Source organism: Neophocaena asiaeorientalis, unplaced genomic scaffold (genome assembly GCF_003031525.2).
Source record: "Neophocaena asiaeorientalis asiaeorientalis breed wild unplaced genomic scaffold, Neophocaena_asiaeorientalis_V1.1 scaffold605, whole genome shotgun sequence".
NCBI classification, from domain to species: domain Eukaryota; kingdom Metazoa; phylum Chordata; class Mammalia; order Artiodactyla; family Phocoenidae; genus Neophocaena; species Neophocaena asiaeorientalis.
The window spans coordinates 346,121-366,768 of NW_020172214.1; the positions used below are offsets into that span (position 1 = coordinate 346,121).

General features: G+C 37.5%; 1 protein-coding gene across 1 annotated transcript in view; it reads right to left on the reverse strand.

Annotated features, from left to right (window-relative positions):
- TYR (tyrosinase) overlaps positions 1-20,648 on the reverse strand; it is a 101,119-nt gene that overhangs the window by 31,827 nt on the left and 48,644 nt on the right. The window contains exon 3 of the mRNA XM_024761747.1: positions 19,719-19,866. Within this exon, the coding sequence (XP_024617515.1) occupies positions 19,719-19,866 (148 nt within the window). The remainder of the gene's footprint in view (positions 1-19,718; positions 19,867-20,648) is intronic.

Here is a 20,648-nt window from a genome sequence, read left to right on the forward strand (position 1 = left end):
ATTATTGGCTAATTGATATTTAAAAAATAAGCCATTCATGGTTCTCAAAACATTAAAAATGTGTAATTGTGGGGCTTCCCTGGTGGCGCAGTGGTTGGGAGTCCGCCTGCCAATGCAGGGGACGCAGGTTCGTGCCCCGGTCCGGGAAGATGCCACGTGCCGCGGAGCAGGTGAGCCCCTGAGCCCGTGAGCCCGTGAGCCCGTGACCCACGGCCGCTGAGCCTGCGCTTCCGGAGCCTGTGCTCCGCAATGGGAGAGGCCACAACAGTGAGAGGCCCGCGTACCGCAAAAAAAAAAAAAAAAAAAAAAAAAAAAAATGTGTAATTGTGTTTTGGTGAAAACAAAATCCCAAGACATTGCTCTAATTGTTTCCACAGTATTTATTTTTATGTTATGTCCCAAACTAACATCTGTATATATTGTGTCTCTATCACTTTTCAACTTCAACTTTTAATTCATTTTGAGGGTGTGGCATTGTGACAATTGGGTGCAGATTGATGGCTGTGGTGAAAAATAAAAAATCTCTCCTTGGATGGACTCTACCTGAACACAGATGAAAAATGTTGGGTCTTTTTGTCTTTGTTTATTTTATTATTTATAACTTGAGGAATTATGACACCTTATATCTTGAAGTCAATAAAGAGGAAAAATTTTGCTTTCATATTAGCTGTCTGGATCAAATCAAGCAAGAATAAAAAGAAAATTAATTTATTTGCTAAAAGTTTGATGGATATAGTAACCTGTTTTATTTAAAGAAGAAAATAAGGAAAATTTTCCATCACCTATATGTCAACATCTGGCCAAAGAAAATGTGTAAAAAGGAAAAACAGAAAAATAAGGTGGAGGTGTTACATTTTTAGTGTGAAAAATGGAGATTTTAAATTTAGATATTAGACTAGAAAAAAATGAGGACTTAAGTGTCACCTCCTTTAACACCTTTGATGATGTGCATCACAGACTATATTGGGGGGGGAATCTCATGAAATTATGATTGGGATACTGAATAAATCAATCAATAAATAAATAAGAGCAAAACATAAGTGGGTGGATATTGGATGGATTTAAGAAAGACAGAGTGTTTTTAAGTAGAGACTCAACAAGCCCCTTTCACCCACATCTTGTGTAATTTCCACCCTGGGTTCAGGGTTGTCCCAGTTTTGAGGAAGAACTGATCTCAGTAGGAAGAACTGGTAGATCACCACAGTAGTCCTTAAGTCCTATCATGGACTGACTCTGACCATTTATATCCATTCCAGTAACTGTGCTTCTTCTTTACTGCCATGTTTCCTTGATCTGGCTAGTATCTTATTAACTTGTGAAATTCTTCTAGAATTGAGTCTTTACGTATCAAAATAAAACTTCTCTTGACAGTTGGGTGTCTTGCCCCAAATTAAACCTGTTTGTAAGCAATTTTCATTTCCAAACAGACTGTCCCTTTCAACTGTAGCTAACAGTATGGTATCTGGCCATCCCCTGCATAGAATAGGAGCCTTATATTCGACACAGTCTCCTTCTGAAATTAAGGGTCAGTGTTTATTAATCCCCAAACTCAAAGTCCCCACTGAAAATTCAGCAAATACGTCTGAGTGGCTACTGTGATTCTTGCACATAAAGTCCTCAAAAAATATTGTCCCTTCACTTAAAAGCACCACAGTCTGGAAAGGAGGACAGATACATGAATATGCAATTTTAATGCACACTAGGATAGAGATAAGTAAAAGATAGTAAAAAAAAAAAAAAAAAAAGAGGATGTGATCAGCTATAACTGTAGGGAAGGAAAAAGAGAAGAACAATGTTTGAGTTAGAGCTCAAACGGTTGCTAGAAGTCCAGGTGGTGAATGAAGACAGAGAGAGAAGCTGGTAGAGAATTTCAAGGAAGAGATAACAGTTTACACAAAGGTCCCCTGGAGTAGGGCACATTTGTGATTATTCCACTTAGGGATATCTTGATTCGCCATAATTGAGAGGCAGGTGCGTATACTTTGCCTTCAACTCTCAGTGCCTTGAGTTAAGGTATCTACTTTTCACTCTGTCCTCAAAGGTTGTATACTGCCCTTCTCTGCATTTAGAGGCCTGTAGGCAAATAAGAAGGAGCATCATGATTCATCATGACATACCAAAATCTCTGGGGTCTGTCAGTCTAAGAGGGAGTGCAAGACACTTTGAGAAATATTTTTCTTGCCTTTCTCCATAGAAATAATTCTCAAGGGAGGAGTCTCTGAGGGAATTTATATTGTGCTATAGAATAATGGAATTTTATATTTAGAACCTGTGATTGTTATTAAGCTATTGCCTTACAGACCCAAATACAGCCTACCATTATCAGTAATAAGGTGGACAAATCGATACATTCTACTGATGTCATTCAGCCTCTTTCCCAAGTTGCAACAATGTTTGCTCAATAAATCCATCTACAAAGTAGCCATAGTGACAGAGATGGAGGCCTGGCATGGGTTCAACAGTATAGCTTCCCTTCTCCTAAGGCTGACCTAGCTACCACCACTGAGTGCCAAATCTGCTAATACCAGAGATCAGCTATGCAGCTATGAGGTTCTGATAAAGTAACATCCGTTTGAAGAAGAGGATAATTCACTCACCTGGTACATCGGTTATATTGGACTCCTATCATCATAAAGCATGGCACAATTGCTTTAATCAGAATAGATGAAAATCTGCATATGGATTTGCTTTCTGTGTGCTTCTTCTGCCAGTACCACCACGCATGGACTCATGAAATGTTTCTTTATTGCCACATTCTCCACTCAACATTGCTTCTGACTACAGAACTCATCTCACAGCAAAGGCAGTGCAACACAGCTATTTCCTGTGGAATTCACTAGTTTTACCATGCACTCCTACCTAAAAGCAGCTAGCCTAATAAAATAATGAATTGACCACTGAAGATTCAGTTAGGGTACTAATTAGGAGAAAATATCCTAAGGAGTTGAGGTCTTGCCTTACAAAGACAGTATATGCTTTGAAATACTGACCAATATTTCTCCCGTGTACATTCTCTACAGGTGCTAGAAATACGGTGGAAATGGGAATGGTTCTTTTCACAATAACATCTTATAACCCACTTACAAAGTTTTTTTCCTGCCACCATAGTTTTGAAATTGTCTGGTTTTTAGGTATTAACTTCCAAAGTAGAAGGACTGCTTCGACATGGGTACACAGAAATATTGCATTGAATTGGAAATTTAATTGAAGAATATTTTAGATGCTTCATGCCACTGAGCATATATATATGAAAGAGGGATACTCTCTTGGTTAATGATTCAGTGCTGAATGACCCTGATTATCAAGGTGTATTTGGGTTTCTGCCACACTGTAGTGCAAGAAATATTATGCAAGAAATCCAGCAAATTCTCTGGAGACTTTTTAGTGTTTTTGTATTCAATAGTAAAATTTAATGGAAGACCTTAGCAACCAAAGAAAAGCAAAATAACTTAAAATTCAGATCCTCTAGGAATAAAAGTTTGATGCTAAATAGCCAATGGGTGGACTCTGCTAGTTATTAGTTGGTGTTTCTCAGTCCCAAAGATGTCTTACTCCACTTTGTGATCCTCAGGCTGAGACTGTAAGCTGCACATCTCCTTTGCTAGCTGGATCTCTGACAGACACTAGCAGTAGACTGGAAGAAGAAAAAGGGACTTGCTCCCTCTTGTTTATTTCAGCAACTTCTCCTTACCTTCAGAAGGGCAGTAGAGTTCAGCCTCCAGCTTTTTGTATCTAAACTCCCAGAATCATCATCATTCCCTCTAAGAAGTTTCAACATAGTTGGGCTATAACCGCCCCCCACGGAAGTCTGTCTGATACCAGTTCTGTAAAATGCTGCTGAACATTTGAAGTTATCAGGACTAGAGCCCCCCACTCAGAGGTGTGAATTCCTGCTCTATGAGGCTCCTCTTCCAATGTCAAAATACCACGAGGTACTTATACTAACTGAGCATTATCTCTACATCAGAAGTCTGAACCTGCTTCTGTGAAGGCCCTCCAAATGCCACTCATCTCTAACCATTCCTTATCTCTCCCCAGCCTTGGAGGGGGTACGGCTTCCTCCAGTTCCATCCCTGTATATATTCTTTCAGTTTATTTTTTCACTTTTTAATTCTCTAATCTATTTAACCTATTATTTGCATTAAATTACTTCTGTTAAGATAACTGGCATTGTTTCCAATTTCTGTCACTGAATCTTGATAGCTGATATGAAACACACACACACACACACAAATCCCTATCATTTTTTGGTAATAAACTACAGGAGGTAAAGTTCTTCTTGGCTACTTGGTTATAGGTTAATTTTTTTTTCATACAAAGTTAAGAAAAATCCAGTCAGTTATTATAGAGTATACTTTCAGGGCATAAGACATAGGACAGTACCAGAAACACTTGAGATGTATGAAGATATCATATATTTTACAGATGAAAACATATATTCACATACTCAAATTGTTCCAGACATACAAGTTTTTCAGTAACCAATGCACACATCCATTTTTAAATTTAAATTAAAAATTACAACCTGAGTTGCACAAGCGAAATTTCGAGTGCTTAATAGCCACATATGCAGACTAGATCATTAGCTTTCTTACTCATATTAAACTATGATGATATAACAACTTATGAATATAAAATTGGAGCCCCATGTGGCAGTTGCATGATGCTAAGGATCAGAATACAAATTCAATCTCACTATTCAATGATATTTCCATTTTTCATCTTTGTTCTGATTCTCCATGTGCCCACGAGACAGACTGAGGAGGGAAGCACAGCTCTCCCATGTCAATCCCACAGTAATAACAGTGCTCCACGAGAATTATTCTGGATGGAAAATGGGACCACAGCAGAACTTGAGCCTTTTTTTCTTTCTTTATTTCTGAGCTCTGATACTTAACTCATTAACTTTGATTCCTAGGTTTACAGCACACCGCTTCAGCAGTTCCTCTGACATCAATTCTGACTCAGCATCTGAACAAACTTTTATGTCTTAGCTATTATTCGCTGCTCTCTCAGCATCCATTCCTCACTCCCTATTCTTTGCCCCAAGGTTTTTGCTTGATTACTTCCATCTTGACACTTAACACTGATACTAGTATTGTTTTCACTTTGTGACTGGGAAGAGAGGAGAAAATTAATACTTGTCAGCAATCAGTTCTATTTCTGCTTAAGAGGTAAAAATGTTGCAAGAGAATGTCATTCCTAATTTAACAATAAGAAAAAGTCATAATTTTTAAAAAAGATATTTTTGCCTCATCCAAGAGCTAGAGTCACAATGAAAACAGGCAAACTGATTCCAATGGGTGACAAAACATGTTGAGGAGGGACAGGATATGTGAACTGTTTCAACTTTGGCAAAGTATGAGAGGAAAGGGTAAAAGCCATAAAACTGGGTAAGAAGGAAACTACTGAAATTGTAACTAACTGATTAAGCTACATGTGGGTTATGGAACAGTTTAGGATTCCTGAGAATCCAAGACACAGAGGAATACACAACCACTTCCCAGCTCTTTTCCCCAGACCTCTACTGGACACCCATGGAAAGACTGGGAGGCTTGCCTCAGTCTGAAGGTGAAGGAGGTGTACCTGGAGAGGCCCCTTGTTCTCCTGAGCATAGGGTGTTAATTGGTTGCTGGTGAGAGACGGCAGAAAACCTGCTCAGACCGCAGGTGCAGATCTTTCTTTCACATGAAGAAAAGATGTCAGCTACTAGGAAATGGAAAATGTTGGTTCACAAACCACCATGGGAACTTCCCAGCTGTAATCTAAAACCAGCCCCCTTAGTAGAGAGCAGGGGGAGAGACAGAAGAAAGAGGCAGACCACTTCTGATTGGTAAGTGGCAAGTTTAATAAGCAAGGGAACTTACATTGGAGGCTTGTCTTGGGTGGCTGCAAGATGAGTAGATCTCTGCATCTGCCCACCAGAATCTTAAAAGTTTATAGAGAGGCTTTTAAAAAAATTTTTTTATTACTCGGCTGGACGAAAAGTTCCTTCTGTTTTTAAGTAAAAATAAGACACATTTTTCATTTTCACCAAGATCTTTATTGAACAACGTATTCACCATTTTTCCCCCACTACTTTCTGCCATTTTTCAGGCAACTTCATAATTCCTTCTTCCCAAAACTTTTTGTCTTTTTGAGCAAAGAACTGTTCCAGGTGCCTTTTACAGTCTTCCAGGGAGTTGAAGTCTTTTCCATTAAGAGAATTTTGTAAATGGAAATCCAAAGGTTCAATGTCTGGTGAATATGGTGGATGAATCAGAACTTCCCAGCCAAGCTGTAACAGTTTTTGCCTGGTCATCAAACATGCGGTCTTGCATTATCCTGATGGAAGGTTGTGTGTTTTCTATTGACTAATTCTGCACGCTTTTCATCGAGTGCTACTTTCAGTTGGTCTAACTGGGAGCAGTACTTGTTGGAATTAATTCTTTGGTTTTCCGGAAGGAACTCATAATAGAGGACTCCCTTCCAATCCCACCATATACACAACATCACCTTCTTTGGATGAAGAGAGGCCTCTGGTGTGGTTGGTTGTGGTTCATTTCGCTTGCCCCACAATCTCTTCTGTTCCACATGATTGTACAGTATCCACTTTGCATCATCTGTCACAATTTGTTTTAAAAACGGAACTTTTTTTAATGTTTAAGTAGAGAATTGCATTCGGAAATACGGTCAAGAAGGTTTTTCTTTCTCTTAACTTATGTGGAACCCAAACATCAAAGCAATGAACATAACCAAACCGGTGCAAATGATTTTCAGTGCTTGGTTTGGATATTTTGAGTATGTCGGCTACCTCCAGCATGGTATAATGTTGATTGTTCTCAATTAATGTCTCAATTTGATCGCTATCAACTTCAACTGGTCTCCCCGACTGTGGAGCATCGTCCAGCCAGAAATCTCCAGCACGAAACTTCTCAAACCACTTCTGATACATTCGATCAGTCACAGCACCTTCTCCATACACTGTACAAATCTTTTCTTCCGTTTCTGTTGCATTTCTACCTTTCTTGAAACAATAAAGTGTAATATGCCAAAAATATTGCTTTTTATCTTCCATCTTCAGTATTAAAATAGCTACATAAAAATTCACCAATTTTGATAAGTATTTTGTAAAATGCATGCTTATATGTCAGCTGTCACAATACAATCTAATAAAATTGGTTCGAATGACATTAAAGACAGCTAAGCGCTTCTAGAGCTATCTTATGGAAAAAACGGAACGAACTTTTGGGCCAACCCAATACTTTTATTGGAGTACAGTTGATTTACAATGTTGTGTTACTTTCAGGTGTAGAGCAAAGTGAATCAGTTATTCATATACATACATCCACTTTTTTTTAGATTCCTTTCCCATATAGGCTATTGCAGTGTACTGAGCAGAGTCCCCTGTGCTATACAGTAGGTCCTTAGTAGTTATCTATTTTATATATAGTAGTGTAACTGGATTCAGTCACATATGCTGTCCAGATGGTCTCAGTAGCACCTCACTCTCTCAAGGCTAGATCTTGGGAATAATTCCCACTGTGGGAATGAATGGTAGGCAGACTGTACGTTCCTAAAACAGGGGAGTAGGTTAGGAGCCTCTGATTGCCCGGAGGAACACTTCACCTCCACCGCCCCACCTCATCACTGCCTTGTTGCTAGGCAAAAATTAGCTGCCTCTGGGAGAGAGAGAAGAATTCTGCCACAAAACTCCATGCTGTACTGACACTAGCACAGCCCCACAATATGAATCTGGAAGCTTGTTCTGCTATCTTTTTTATCCCTGAAATTAAAGGGGCTCTGCTGCTTCTGCTCCTTTTTTTGAGGGAAAAGAACTTTTCTTAAAAAACTGTTTTTCTTTTGGTAAATATTTATCTTTCTCCTGATAGTTTGCTTTGTATAAGGACACTGTTACAGAAAACTCTTTTCATTACGGCCCTCTGACGTCGTGAATATAGTAATGTGTCTTTCCTGAGATTCTAACAGATTCGCATCCCCATTGTTATTTCTAGATTATTGTGACATTTGGTACTTGACAATAGCTACCTTGGGCCTTTTTGACTCCAGGATGGAAATAGCATTTGTATTGTACATCCTTGGTTTTCTCGGTTCTCTGCTTTGCCAATCCTATATGCAGAAATTTTGTTTTGATATTTCCAGAAACCCTCATATTATGTAAATTACCTTAATAAAACAAAGTCATATGATAAAAAGACATTTTATGAATGTTTTGACAAATGAGGTTCTGAATATAGCATTTCCTATGGATATTTTGTACATCAGTTATCATTCTTTAATTTTTCCTCTGGGGAAAATATGGGATAATTTCCCCTAGATAATGATCTTGTAGAATTGAAACCATATATCTTTTTTCTTAGTTTACTTTTTAGAGCATTTCAATGTTCTTCACTTTTAATGCTTTTTTTTCTCATTTCCTTAGCAATAATTCCCTTAAATTATAAATTCAGGCATGTATCTCTTATTGTGAAAGGGGAAAAAAAGCCTCTCCAAAAAGCTTTTTCTTAATTCTTCTCCTCAAACAATTTGCTGTCCTTTCTATTTTAGTTTGTCTATTTTAGTTTATGATCACATTTTTAAAACTTTGGTCTAATTTGACATTTTCAATTCCTATTCTGTTTTCATTCTACTACAGTTTGACTTTCATCCTCACGACTTGTTATGAGTTGAATTATCCTCTTCCCACCCCAAATTCATATGCTGAAGTTCTAATCCACAAGACCTTAGAATGTAACTATTTGGAGATAGGGTCTTTGAAGAAGTAATTAAGCTAAAATGAGGTCATGAGAGTGGTCCTTTATCCAGTCTAACTGGTGTCTTTATAAAAAGAGGGAATTAGGTCACGGACATGTACAGAGGGAAGACCACGTGAAAATACTGGGAGAAGACAGCCGTATGCAAGCCAAGGAGAGAGAAGCTAATTCTGTCGATATCGTGATCTCAAACTTCTAGCTTCCAGAAATGTGAGAAAATTAGAAAGTAAGTTTTTTTTTTTGTTTGTTTTTTGTTTTTGCGGTACGCGGGCCTCTCACTGTTGTGACCTTTCCCGTTGCGGAGCACAGGCTCTGGATGCGCAGGCTCAGGGGCCATGGCTCACGGGCCCAGCCACTCCGCCGCATGTGGGATCCTCCTGGACCGGGGCACGAACCCATGTCCCCTGCATCAGCAGGCGGACTCTCAACCAATGTTTGTTTTTTGTTTTTGCGGTACGCGGGCCTCTCACTGTTGTGACCTTTCCCGTTGCGGAGCACAGGCTCTGGATGCGCAGGCTCAGGGGCCATGGCTCACGGGCCCAGCCACTCCGCCGCATGTGGGATCCTCCTGGACCGGGGCACGAACCCATGTCCCCTGCATCAGCAGGCGGACTCTCAACCACTGCGCCACCAGGGAAGCCCCGAAAGTAAGTATCTTAATGGCAAGGACATTTTCTGTTGTGTGACTGTGTGCTAAGAACTTTAATACATATTTATAAAAATATCATATTAATTATTAAAGCTACAACTTCAGGTAGGTACTAGTATTAGCAGAATTTTATGGCTGAGAAAAGGAAGGCTTAGGGGAGACAAAGCAGCTTGCCAGAGATCATTTAGCTAGATGCGGCAGCCTTGAGATTCAAAATGAAGCATGTCTGATGCTAAAATCTGTGATCTTAATCACATGATTTACTGCCTCCTAGTCTCCCGATTTCTGGCCTTTTGATTAATTTTAAAATCCTGTTCATCCCTTGAATCTGATATTTGGTGCTATTTCAGCAGAACTGAACTCTGGATCTCTAAATGATGGTGGTAAGGACCTTCCTATAGTCACACTGCTTCTGCCTTCCTTAGTTAAATATCCTCTGTCACGTTAAATATTCCATTCTATCTCTGAAAGCTCCCAGCTGCCCCACAAGGTCTTGAAACACTCTTCTCTCTACTTTGCAGACAACTGTGTCCTTGGGTAGGTCACCCTTTCTGGGTCTCAATTTCCTTATTTGTTAAATGAGGGGTTAGATTATGATCTTAAAATTTTCTTTCAGATTTAAAATTTCAGCAAAAATAATGACGACTCATGTTTCCTTATCCTCTTTCATTTGGGATTTTTAAGTTATCAAGATTTTAATTTAAGCAATTTAATTTCCCTCATACTAAGACATATGAATCCCGCAAAAAGTTGGGAGATTCCCCACACTGTAGGAGGGCTATTCTTTAGGTTATTAGTTATAGTACACGGTCTCTTCATCAATTAATCAAGTGCAGCAACACTTTAGTCTAATAAGTGTTTAATGATGTCTCCTATGTGCCAGGGTCTTTGTTAGGTGCTCGGATCTGTGTTTAGGTGCTACAGATGATCAATACACAAACACGACCTTAAAGGAGCTCAAGATTGAGTGAGAGAGACAGTCAAACCTACAAATACATCTAGCCAAAGCAGACTGGCATCAGAGCTAAATCCACTGATGACAACAAAAAAATCAGCTGTGGATATATGGATAAGTACAACTATAATGGTATAACTGCTACTAGTTCTAGGGAGTTAAGTCTAGGGAGCATTTTTAAAGCTGCTCAGAATCCAACAGTATGAAAAGAAACCAGGAAACACAGGGGTCCTCCTCTGCCACCCCGTCTGATTCCCAGAGCAGACTTTAACACATTTCTCTGGTTTCTGAGTTCACCTCCTTCCCTAACCCTGGGACTTCTGTCTTTCTGAGCAAGCTTTGGCCTTGCTATCACCAGCAGGCAGGCAATCTGCTATTCATTCCTGAAGCTCCAGGGAGCTGCCTTCTGCCTGGACTATTTCTGAACTGCCTAGTTAGCAAGGCATTTAGTTTGCAGGTATGTGGGTCGGGGCAGCCTTCTTAGCGGGATGGCCCAGGGGAGGCTTGGGGAATAGAATGGAAAGGAAGCCTCATGAGCAATGACAGCCAAGAAGTCACTCCAAAAGATGTAATTAATCTGTAGCTGAGGAGTGAGGCAGACCTGCCATCCATGGAATGTTTTGCTTCAGGTTTATACCTAGCTGGGATTCCCATGCACTCAAGAGACAGGTTACAGGAGAACCAAGGAAGCGTTGTTGATCCTGGAGGGCACTTGCAAATAGTGAGTACAGAACAAAAGTATCGCATATGCTTTATAAAAGTCCCTTATACTCTGCTCTCTTTACAAGGAGCAGTTGTCATATTATGAGTTATAAACTGTAAAGTCACATTCCTATGAGAAGAGTAGTAATATTACCACCATTTTGTCAGTTTGGAAACTGAGGCTGGGAGGAATACAGCAACCTTCCCAGGGTCAGATAAGTGTCTCAGAACAGAGCCAGGACGTGTGCACAGGCATTCTGCCCCCAGGTCTCATGGTTCTTCCACCAGAGGACTTCTTATCCACACTTGGAATCTAGGAACTAGACTATGAGCTTCTAGAGGTGTCCCTTCCTGCCTTCTCTACCTCAGCCTCACTTAGTTCCTGAGTCAGTGCCTGCTCAGCCAAGGGGAGCCCAGCCCACATCAGAGGAGGGTTTAACATGAATGGATAAAGAAGATGTGAAATATATACAAATTATATATATATATATATAATGTATGTATATTCATGCAAATGACATTTTAGATGCATGGAATGCATAGAAACCTAGCATCAAAATATATTACATAATGATATGCCACAGGATATGTCCAAAGGATGTTTGAAGAATTTGGAAACGACATTGAAAACCTTTGCAAAGTTAAGGATCAGTTAGTTGTTCTGTTTTGGGCAAGAACTAATGCGGTTGCAAATTTCTGTGTATATATACACACACACACACACACACACACACACACTATATAAAATAGATAAACAATGACCTACTGTAGAGCACAGGGAACTACACTTGTTTGCTGTACACCTGAAACTAACACAGTACTGTAAATCCACTATATTTCAATAAAAATTTAAAACTCAGTTAAAACTGCAGGCTTAAGCTTCTGGGCACTCTAAACTGTAACACTTACTCCAGATATTGGCCCAGTTTTTGTTCCCCTTCACATTCCCCACCCCTCACTGCCTAGTCCCTGCTTTACCCCCGGCACTCCTCCTCTCCCCTCCACATACCCCACTCAATTCGAGCTTGCTAAATTTTTCACCAACCTGTTCTGCTTGGTCAACTGGCCTCCTGCTGCAGTAATCATGCTGGTGACTAGTGTTCAAAATAACCACCTACCCTGTTAGCTCTTGCTCTTGTGTTGGGGTAAGAGTATATTCTCTCTCTATAGACATGCATTTCTTCTGCTCTCCAAACACTTTAAGAAGCAGCATATAGTACAGGTTAAAAACATGGGTTCATATCCTGACGGGTTATTTAACCTCTCTGTGCTTTAGTCTATTTGTCCCTCAGATGGGGATGATAATGCCACTTAACTGGTAGGGTTGTCGTTAACTATTAAGTGGGTCAGTCCATTGATGCCCCTAGCTTTTGGTGCACAGCAAGCACTCAAACATTAGCTGTGCTTTCAGTATTTTAGTTGGGTTTTAATTATGGCCTATTTCCTGAAGTTTCTATTAACCTCACACTTCTGAGGTTTTCTTGTTTTGTTCCACATGAATTGAATGTTGTTACTACCAAACTTCACAAGTCAATATCCTACTCATTCTTCATAAAGCCACCGGTCATAAGAGAATTCCGAACACTGGAATCTAACAGCTATTCATTGAATATCCACTCTGTACCAGGCAGGCTGCTAGGTGCTACAGATCCAGGGTATGAGGAGGACCATTCTTATGGTCCTTACTTCCTTGATGCTCTTTTCTTCACTCCCACATACTCTGGCCTATTAAACCACTACTATTGCAGAAGTTACGTTTTGTTTTATGTTACTTAGTTTTTTACATATCTGGACCAGGAAGCATTAGGTGGGGAGGAATAGTATTAGTGACTGCTGAATCCCCATGGCCTAATATAGCACACAAAGCATAGAGGGGACTTAATGTTTGTTGAATTAACAGCTGAATGAATGCATGCATGCAGAGATGTGCTTGCTTTTGTCCACGTGAGCCCTCCTTGAGCAATGAAGTATTAAGGAAAAGGAGGTATTCCTAAAGCCCTCTTTCTGTGGCTCCGACATTTATCCATAGGGTACCATCCAGCACCAATGCTCATCTTCCTTCCTAAGGAATTTATAAGCATAAAAGTTCCTGATTCCATGGCTAAAACATCAGCTTTGCTTGATGGGTGTTGTAGTGTTAGGTTGGTTTAAAGTTTCAAATGTCTCTGTCTTTAGCATGCCTCAAATCTGATCTTCTTGGAGAAAGAGAATAAACATTCCAACATATTCATTCTTTTAGGGTGCCCACTCTTCAATCCTCCCTTCTTGCCAGAAACTTTTTTTTACAAATCTGAGAAAAGCTTAGAGTCCTGTCAGACCTTAATCTGAATAGCAGAGAAAAATAATTTATACTATGAATTGGATTTATCTATATGTCAGTTACCTATTAATCATAACTAAAAGCATGATTAAGCTGTCACTAAGAAACCTGCTAAAGCCCTGTAATTCTGCTAATGCATTCTACTGTCATTTCTTCAAAAACACATTATCAAGAGGATTGTAAACTCCAGAAGGAACCACGGAGCTTTAGATCAATCCACTCTTTTTACAGATGAGAATACTGAGGAACAAAGAGTTAAAGACTCTGAAGTTGTGAATGGAGATTGAATATAAAAGATCATATATTAATTTCTGTATACCAAGAAACATACCATAGTATTTAAATGATGATTAAAACTGCAAAAAATATTTGTAGTGTTTATGACAAAAAAGGTCAACTAAAAATTTATGAGGAGCCTATATAATTAAATAATAAAAAGACCAATTAACCTAATATAAAATAGCAAAGAATGTAAATAGACATTTTAGAAAAAAGTATAATTAATCTATAACATGCCTAGGAAACAAAAATACAAATAAATATTTTTCTACTTTTCAGAGTTAAAAAGATTAATAAATTTGATGACATCTAGTGCAAATGAGGATACAGGGTGACAACACACTTTCATTCTCTATTTCTGGAAATGTAGCAAACACAATAATTTTTGGAAGGCAGTTTGGAAATATCAACAAATTTTAAATGTATTTAACCTCTCACCTTTCAATTCCAATGTGAAAAATATATTCTTTAGCTATACTCACAAATGTTCACAGTTATATATATATATATATATATATATATATATATATATATATATACACATAATATAAACACACACAAACATACACACATATATATAGTTTAAAAAAGAAAAGATAGAAAAAAAGAAATAATCAAAATGCCTGTTAATTAGTGACTAAGTGATTACTAAAGAATGGTGCATTCATACAATGGAATTCTTTTTTAAAAAAATATTTATTGACTCATTTAAAGATAAACAATGACTATCTTTATTAACACTGTATGTTAATAATATCTTAACGTTATAATGAAATTAGTGCTCATCTGGTGGAGCCCCTAAAATCTGTCTTAAAGTGCCAGTATGTTCCAGGATATGAAGGAGCCAATGAAGGATGAAATTTGGAAAGTGAATTTTATTTGACCTGGTTTATAATACCTAAGTTTGAAAAATAAGTTATAAAATTTGTTAAAAACCTTAAAATATTCTCAATTTTGATGGCCTTACTGACTTGGCCTACTTACTTACTGACTTCTTAATTTATTTATTTACTTACTGACTTACTGACTAATATATTGTTTATGGCCCTTGCCTACAATATAAAGGATTTTTTTTTTTTACTTTTTAGATAGCAGATATTTTCTGTCTAACTAGAATAATTTCCTGAGCTTTTTGTTGCCTGTATTATACTCTTGACTGTTTAAGAAAGAAAAAAAGAGCAAAGGTTTCTTGTTCCTCACTTATAAAAGAACTAAGGTTCTTTACAATCGTGTTACCTTCTTTTCTTTTAACTTTATAATGTTTTATTGACACTTTCATTAAAAATATAATGAAATATTATTTCTCAGGCACTCATAATCCTACTTAATCGTGTCCAAGTTTCCTCTGACAACTTCTTTGATTTTGCCTTGCCCAAATCAGATCCTAAATATAAAAAAGTGACATAAATCTTGTAGAATATCTTTTAAATTACCTTTGTGATTTCTGGAAAATTACAAACGTTTGTTATTTCACCTTACAAAGAGAGAGATGCTAGAAATACTTAGGTTCATTTATTAGTTACTATTGATGAGTAACATGGGAAGAATACTCAAATAAGAGCTACTCAGCCTTCCCTAGGTTAAATTTGTATAAGTAAAAGTCGTTAATTTTTTTCTAAATTGTATGCTTTATGACAAGTTCTTAGAGATTCATCAATTCCCTCACTGTCCATATCACATTTCTACTTATCAGAGTCCTGATGGTACACTATCTGATATTAGGCAACAACAGTATAGTGTTACCAGTCATAATTTCAGTTATTTAAAAATGTTAAGTAGGTCACAACCATACTTATCTTTCTTTTTAAGACTTTTTTAAAAGAGATGTTTTAGGCTTACAACAAAATTAAAGGAAGATACAGAGATTTCCTAATATCCCCTTCCCCCCCACACGCATAACCTCCCCCTTATCATCATCCCCCAGCAGAATGGTGCATTTGTTATAACTGATGAACCTACAATGTCATATCATAGTCACCTAAAATCCATAGGTTACCTTAGGGTTCACTACTGGTGTTATACATTCTATGCGTTTGGACAAATGTATAATGACATATCCATCATTATGCTATCATACAGTTTTTTCACTGCCCTAAAAATTCTTTGTGTTCTGCCTATTCATTCCTCATGCCCTCAACCGTGACAACTGATCATTTTATAAAGTCCACAGTTTTGCTTTTACCAGAATGTTATATAGTTGGAACCATGCAATATATAACGTTTTCAGATTGGCTTCTCTTACTTAGTAATATATATTTAAGTTTTTTCCATGTTTTTTCATGGCTTGATAGCTCATTTCTTTTTAGTACTAAATAATATCCCATTGTCTGGATGTACCACCATTTATTTATCCACTTACATACTGAAGGACGTTTTGCTTGCCTCCAAGTTTTGGAAATTATAAAGTTGTTATATACATCCATGTGCAGGGTTTTGTGTGGATGAAGGTTTTCAACTCCTTTGTGTAAATACCAAGGAGCGTGATTACTGGATCATATGGTAAGAATATGTTTAGTTTTATAAGAAGCTGCCAAACTGTCTTCCAAGTTGGTTGCACCAGTTTGCATTTCCACCAGTAATGAATGAGAGTTCTTGTAGCTCCACATCTTCACCAGCATTTGATGTTGTCAGGTGCTTCCAGTTTGGGCCATTCTTATATAATTTAAGCTCTTCCTTCTCTGGATTCACATACCTCTTATACTTCTGTTATAGACAATGCTACATTGCTATGTTGGTTTTTTTTTTTTTTTCCTTTTCTATCCTTTTTGAAGGACTATAAGCCTCTGGAGGTCATTCATACCAATAAATTAAAAAGGCATGGTACCTGGCATGGGATCTAGAATATAGAAGAAACTTAAAATGTTTGATGAATGAATGAATTTTTAATGAAAATGATTTATCCTCAGTCTAAGAGCAGTCAGAAGGAAAACTTGTCTTTGCATTTTCCAAGGAATTCTCCACAGTGGTTAAGAACATGGCTCTGTAGTAAGACTGCATTGTTTAACTCTCAACTCCACCCTTTACTAGCTGTGTAATCTTGGGACAGTTACTGAACTTCTCCATCTCTCTTTTTTAATCTAGAACATTACAGACTTGTTGGTGTGGATTAAATAAAATAAAACTTGTAAAGAGTTTATAACAGTGCCTAGTACATAGTAAAAACTAAATACATATTATATTTTAAAATCATTGTATTAGATCCATTCTCTGATTTTTCCTTATTTTTCCTTAAAAGTGGTAGAGATAACTGTAATTACTTTATGTCTTTATTTGCCCAACAATGGCACATTTTGGTGGTGAGCTAACTGGCCACTGAGGCAAATTTCCTTATTTTGGACCCTAAGCTTCATTTTCTTCTTCAGTTCATACTTTGAGCTTGTGCTTGGTTTCAATGAGGTAAGAGTTATGTTCTCAATCCTTGATTATCCATTCTTGTCTTGTAGGCCTGCTGCTCTTCAGGGCTCAGTTCATATATCATCCTTTTTATGTAGCTTTCCAAGAATGTCTCCTATGACTATGTGTGAATTATAATGTACTATAGTTGTTTACTTGTTTGTATTTCCCACTAGACTAAGCTTTTTCAAGCCAGTGATCTTGTCTCATTATTCTGTTTAATCAGTGCCTAAACAAGGTCTAATGGTCTAGACCTTGCTAAATCTAAAACATGCTAAATCTTAAAACATGCTTATAGCATTGAATGATTTGTGTTTTACAAGACTTGCAAAAAGTTTTTTTTAGTTAAAATGATTTCTCTGCAGTTTCCTTTGTAGCTATGATAAATGTAACTTGCTAAGGTTGCTTTCAATCATTATTCATTTGATAGAAATGTATTACACATCTACTAATTACAAGCTAAAGAAAACATTGTGAGAAAAGCAAATAGAATTCAAGGCGTGGGTCCCACCATTAAGTAGCTCAGAGATTAGTCATAGAGACAAAGCACAAATAATCAGTAAGGAAAGCACATAATCAATAAGAACGATATAAATGATGTGTCCAAAATAAGAAGTAGAGAGAGAAAGTGATATGAGTTAACAGATGGGAGCAGCAGTATGCCGGCCATTATTTTAACAACCAGCTCTCTCAGAGTGAAAGCCCTGATTTGTAGCACTTGCCAGTTTCCTGATGTAAACACTCCTACCAATACTGGTTTCAAGCTACAGCCTGAGGTCACTGAATGCAAAGTTGGGAAAATATGTACATAATTCAATCTTGCTAGTCAATTTGGGCTGGCTCCAACACACCCTTAGATGAGAGAAATGATTTTAGATAGGCATGGTCATTCTTCATGGAAGAGCTCACAATTGAAACTAGTCTTGAAGATTGTATAGAAATTAGATAAGTCAAGGAAAATATGTTCCAGATTTGGAGACTGGTAAGTGCAATGCATAGAAGCAACAATGAATGCGGAATATTCAGGCAAATGTACTCAGCACATAGTAGGTGCTCAATAAATATATTTGTGAATAACTGAACAGCAGCAAAAAGACCATCTGATTGAAGAAATGCATCTCTATAAGAAGAGACTTGAGAGGAAAGCTCAGATGCCACAGTACTTTGTGGCAATCCGCAGGCCTCTATCCTTCTTTCTAATGATGCTTTTTCCTCTCTCTCCATCCCCAGAATCTTCATCAGCTTGCCTACAAGGGCTGAATGAGAAACTACTTTGACATTTGCTTATTATTTTTGAGTTACTTTAATAATCATGCAGGTATCTAATAGTAAGATAGAATTAACAGAGAATTCTAAGAAAGAGAAAATTTTAATTTTCAAAGGTGGGAGAGTGGCTTCTAGAAGTTGTACATCTTCATAATAGCTTTATCTCTGTTTAAAACAATGCCTCCAGACATTGAATTAAATTATAGCGTTTTCTATAAATATAGATATAGGTGGGCTAGATAAAGATCAACCTCTTTCTCTTACCTGGCATATAAATATGGAATTCTCTTGTTTGGCAGGGGTCAGGAAACTTTCTCTGTAAAGGGTCAGGAGCTAAATATTTTCTATTTTGTGCACTATATGGTCTTGGTTCAACTTGGCCATTGTAGCATGAAAGCAGCCATAGACAATATGTAGATGAATGACTGTGGTTGTGTTCTAATAAAACTTTATTTACAAATAAGGTAGGAGACAGATTTGGCCTATAAGCCATAGTTTGCATATTCCTTGTCTGGGGCATCAAGGTATCTAGGAAATCTAGCTTCTTTAAAGTTCATGGGATGGCACTAAAGATCAAAAAAATGCCAAAAATTCACAAAGACAATATGATATAAAAATGACTCAGTAAACAGAGTTCAGTCTATCTGTTCTGGTAAGATGTTTTCCCCCACAATCTTCCTCCCTCCTTGATGTATAGTTTTGGTGGCTTTGATGTTATATTGTTATCATAATTTTGGTGCTTATATACTTTCTTAAAAACTAATTTCTAAATAAAACTTGACTTGGGATATTATTTAATTCTTATAATATTAGAGTTGCCAAGAAGGCAATAAAAACCTGCCTAATAAACTTCCAGGCTAATAGTCACTTAGTTATTTGATATTCTGTCCATGTTCCTGAAACATGAGTGAGGTAGAGATGGTGATAACTTCTTCAGCCATTCATCCATTGATGGACCCTTATGTTGTTCCCATATCTTGGTTATTATAGATAATACTGCGATGAAAATGGGGGTGTCCTTTACAAGTTAGTAGTTTTGTTTCCTTTGGATATATTCCCAGAATTGGAATTGCCAGATCATTTGGCAGTTTTATTTTTAATTTTTTGAGAATCCTCCATGTTGTTTTCCATAGTGGCTATACCAGTTTACAATTTCACCAATAGCGCACAAAGATTCCCTTTTCTGCACATCCAGGACAGCATTTATCTCTTGTTTTTTTTGATGATGTCCATTCTAACAAGCATGAGGTACTATCTCATTTTGGTTTTAATTTGTGCTTCCCTAATGACTAGTGATGGTGTGCATACCTTTATGTGCCTGTTGGCTTTTTGTATATCTTCGTGCCATCCACTACATTTAAAACAAATAAGCACATAATTTATGAAGAAGTGCCAACCAACCTGTCAACAAATGCATGATGAAGAAGGAAAACGGGATCGTTGGCAGATCCCGGTACTTGGGACATCGTTCCATTCATGTAGATGTGCAAGGCATTGTGCATACTGCTTTGTGAGGCATCTGCTATCCCAGTAAGCGGACTAGCAAATCCTGTTGACAAAAAGAAAATTGAAAAAAAAAATTAGTTTGTCTTAATGATTGAAAATCTAAATGATTTTCTCATTTGGTTTACAACTACAATTGAAAGCCTGATTCAAAGTAATAAAATCAACCATAAAATTCATTCTGTATTGGGATTCTGTACATTCTAGATGCCCAGTGAGTATTTAATAAATCTTTGTAGAGTTGAATGGTGTCAATCTGGTCACAACGGACTGATTAACCAGTGGAATAGGCTGAGCCAGTCTGTGTTCCATTCTGTTGCTTCTGCCTATTATTCCTCCTTTAGATCCTGAAAAGTAGTAAAACCTTTTTATAATAATCAACACAGTCACTCTCTCTTCAGTCTGTAACAGCACGTAGAAACAGATCTTTCCAGCCTTTATGTGTTCCCTTGCTTTCCAGTTCTGGTGGTTACTTTTCATTTTTTTTTCTGGTTCCAGAGAAAACATGAAATTTGTGGCTTTTGACATTACAATTCATCTTCAACTGTCTAGAGGACATCAGGTAATGTGTTTTATTTTGCAAAATATTTGTTTCAGAGTTAAGCAGGACTCCATTAAATGGCTCCATTCATTGCAAAAGGAATAGTAATTATAATAAGAATTATTATTTTCTGAATGTTAATTGAGCTATTGTTTTTGTGACATAAGTCCTTCAGCCTTTATAGCAACTCTGTTGATTAGAAATTATCCCCATTGAAAAAAAGAGAAAACTGAGGCTCAGACAAGTTCTGAGTTTCCCAAGCCTACACAGGTCCTGGTTGAGTTGGG